Source organism: Monopterus albus, unplaced genomic scaffold (genome assembly GCF_001952655.1).
Source record: "Monopterus albus unplaced genomic scaffold, M_albus_1.0 scaffold18.1, whole genome shotgun sequence".
NCBI classification, from domain to species: Eukaryota; Metazoa; Chordata; class Actinopteri; order Synbranchiformes; family Synbranchidae; genus Monopterus; species Monopterus albus.
Genome location: NW_018127898.1, coordinates 8,712,481 through 8,716,051, shown reverse-complemented (window position 1 = coordinate 8,716,051; position 3,571 = coordinate 8,712,481). Strand labels below are relative to the sequence as shown.

The window sequence follows — 3,571 nt, the reverse complement described above, 5'->3', positions numbered from 1 at the left end:
TTTTTTATGTAGCAGGACAAGCAGTACATCGTCGTCGCTTGATGTGGAGTCCATCTATGTAGCGCGACGTTTTAAGAAAATATCGCTTATTCGCGTCGCGTTCGGTGTGAATACTTTTGGTGCGTTAAATTCGCCTGCGTTTTTTTCGCTTTTTCGTTCGGTGTGAAAAGGCCTTTAGTATCTCAATGCATTCAACTTCCAGTATTTAACACTATATTTTTATAATGCTAAGTATAACATTATGAATTTACCTACATACTTAAACATATTCACATTTCCAGCGTATATTAATCACAAGTGAATATTCATATATATATATATACATAAACAAAACGTATGGCTCACCAATCTCCTTGTATTAATACGAGCATACGGTAATGTCTGCTCAGAATGGCGCACACACAACGCAGCAGTCTTATCTCTTCAACACACAATGGCATGGTTTTAACATAACACTCAATTTAATTTCTCATAAAATTCAACAAAATAAATAGGTGTAACCATAAAGTTTTACCTTCTTCTCCTCGCTCATTAACGAGGTAGAATTCCCCAATTCACTGCTGGCCCGGACAGGAGCTAATGGCGTCAGCCCTAATATTAAAGTGTCTTTGGCCTTTTCTGCTCACACTACCCAGGTAAACTCCCAAAACATGTAGCTCTTTTAATCTCTGTCCATACTCCGTTTTTCTGTTCTGCCACACCCCTGACTCTACCCAAGGGCGGAACTTGTGAGGCGTATCTCACCTGACCCTGACAGTTCCTGATTGGTTTTGTTACTTATCAATCTTCTACTTATTTCTTTTCCCATATGACAGTGGAAAATGCACAACCCTTCACAATAAAGTTACCTCTATGTATCAGTTTTCTTTTTGTTTTTTGTTTTTCAATAACCACAACATCAGGTGGGTTACACAAAGCCTTCATGCTAATTAGCAAAAACGCACAGGACTCTCCCAGATGTATAATGCTCCTATAGATTTATATCATGGCCACCAGTTTTAATGATTTCATCTTTACTTGTGAGAAATCCTGTTTTATCCGGTTTTTATTTTATAAGCAGTAAGGAGACTTTTTTTTAAAACCGAAATCTTGACAGTAGTGATTAACATCTACATCTAAGTTTTTATGTACACACACTTATTTATTTATTTAGTTAGTTAATTAAAAGAATCAGATATTTTCTAATGCAGCAGTTCCTAATCTTTTGTACTGTTGTTTTAAACAGGAGAGTTTCATGCTGATCCAACACATATGGTAGAAGTCATGTATGATATCATCTATGGGAAAATGAATTCATTTTTACAGCACAAAGGCTCTGAAACTGTTTGCAAATAAGATTTCAGGTTTGACTTTTAATAATGAGTTCTAAAAATGTGTTTTCACTTTGTCACTGTGGGTTGCTCAGTGAGGAAAGTGGGGCCAAATGGTAGTTTTAGCCATTTAAAATTAAATCTACAACGCAGTAAAGTGTGTGGTAAAAAGTGTAAGGGAGTCTGAATATTTGCTGAAGTCACTGTAAACAATCCAGTGAAGCAGCAGCTTGGAGAAGTTTACTTTCATAGACCTTGACTGCAGTTTGAGAAGGAGTCGTTTTTCTACTGTATGGAGTAAAGAACAGTCTCCACCTGCCTGGCAGCCCTTTACTGCTCGTCAGTCAGCCAGCCAGAGCTGTCACCTCCTATTGACAGGCCACCTCGCTCAATCCCCTGCTCCCTGCCTCCTCCTCCTCTTCTTCTATCCTTCGCCTTCTGCTCTACACTGAATTTCTTCGTCTTTGAGTGTCTGTCTGTCTGTGTCACTGCTGATATCAACTCTGCTTCCTCACTCCATCCTCTCTCTGTACTATCTCTTCTTTATGCTCTCATACTGTCTGTCTCTCTTGCCTCGCTTATGCCTAACATTCTCCTTTCCCCTGCCACCTTATCCCACCCCCTCTCCCTTCCTCCTCCATCTGCTGTATGTTTACTTGTCCTCAGTCGACTGCACTGGTGTGACTGTGAGTTCCCCTCCCAGCAGCAGCAGACCTTATTTACAGTCCTGCTAAACAAGCCCAAGGGAGAGCGTGATTCCCGTTGACATGCAGTTGCAAGCTCACAACACGTCTTTAACAAGCTTCAAAGAAAAGAAGAAAAAAGCAACACGGCATAAAAACTGCTGTTTCTGTCTCCAGGCTGTGTGTCCATTAGTGCAGAAAAAAATCAGAGTGAAGGCAGCGATTAAAGAGAAACGGCAATTAACAGGCCAGGGCTGCAGAGGTGTTTAAGAGTTGTAAGCCCTATTTTGTCAGCTCTATAAATTAGAAGTTGTGTGGAGTAATTAGAGCATCAATGCAGTGTACACCAATGGGAGCCAGACTCAAACCTAAGAAAAAGAGCGAGTGGAAAACCCCTGGGTCAAAATATCTGGCTGAACCAAGCCTTTTCTTTCTGTTTTCTTCATTTATTTGTCTTCTTGAAGAAAAAAACATGGTGTATTTTGTGGTGAAGAGCTTTCTGAGTGTCCTGTCCTTTGTTTTTGCAGACATACAGCTCTTTGCAAGAGGTCCTGGTGTCATTTGGACGGAGGGTTTTGTGCTACCCACTCTACAGACACTTTGCCATGGTTTCTGTGGCTGTTCGTGACACAGCTAAGATTTTGCAGACAGGTGAGTTCCCCTAAGCGTCGCACCAGCAACCCACACACAAACTCATAAAGACACATTACCAGAGTGACCTTTCACCTCTGCAAACTGTTTGTGACCCCTTAGTGTGTGTGCTCGTTCATGAGTCTGTAGTCTTTGTGGGTTCTGTGGTTTTGCACTAAACCTAGCAGCTTCAGCTGAACCCAACTTCTTTGTGTGGATTAATTTCATTCCACATTAGTCACTAATTAGTGTTAATTGATTTTGCCCACCCAGTGGCTTCTTCTGAGCTATGTTTTTATATGTAAATGAGGTTTCGGAGTGTGGAGGCTGATTGAGTCTGCTTCCTCGCCTGTAAGCAGTGAGAAGCAGGTTGACTGTGAGGGGTAAGTGCTAGAGGACAGTCTGATAGCTAGAAAGCTTTCTTGCTGCATTGTTTAGCAGAAACATCCTGCTGGACATGCCGCATCATGAGCATACTGCAACATGTTTGAAAGGAATATTCCTCCATCTCCTCAGGCAGCGAAATGTGGATTTGTCAAGAAGGGACTGTTGACTTTGATATCTCATATTTCAGAGTAATCTTTAAATCAAAAGCCCTAGGCAACAGATGAAACTCTGCAGTGTAAACACACTCCGGATGTGTAAGAGCTAAGATTATCCAGCTTGTGATGGCGTTAATGCTGGTAAATTACAGCAAGTTAAAGGCCTTTTAAGCTCCAGATTAGCATTTCCGTGCCTCATTAAGTAAGAAGATGAGCTGATCAGGAAAGCCAAGGAGACAGCAGTTAGACTCGCTCTTTCTATTCACTTTCGTTCTCGTTCCTCTGAATCACTTTTCTTGACATAACTTTCCATCCATCCATTTTCCTCCGCTTATCCGGGACCGGGTCGTGGGGGCAGCAGTCTAAGCAAAGATGCCCAGACTTCCCTCTCTCCAGACACTTCCTC

The 3,571-nt window shown here is 41.6% G+C and overlaps 1 protein-coding gene across 2 annotated transcripts in view; it reads left to right on the top strand.

Annotated features, from left to right (window-relative positions):
- Nucleotides 1-3,571, top strand: part of shq1 (SHQ1, H/ACA ribonucleoprotein assembly factor) — a 44,580-nt gene that overhangs the window by 23,891 nt on the left and 17,118 nt on the right. For both annotated transcript variants that reach the window (XM_020592768.1, XM_020592770.1), the window contains exon 10: nucleotides 2,521-2,644. In XM_020592768.1, the coding sequence (XP_020448424.1) occupies nucleotides 2,521-2,644 (124 nt within the window). The remainder of the gene's footprint in view (nucleotides 1-2,520; nucleotides 2,645-3,571) is intronic.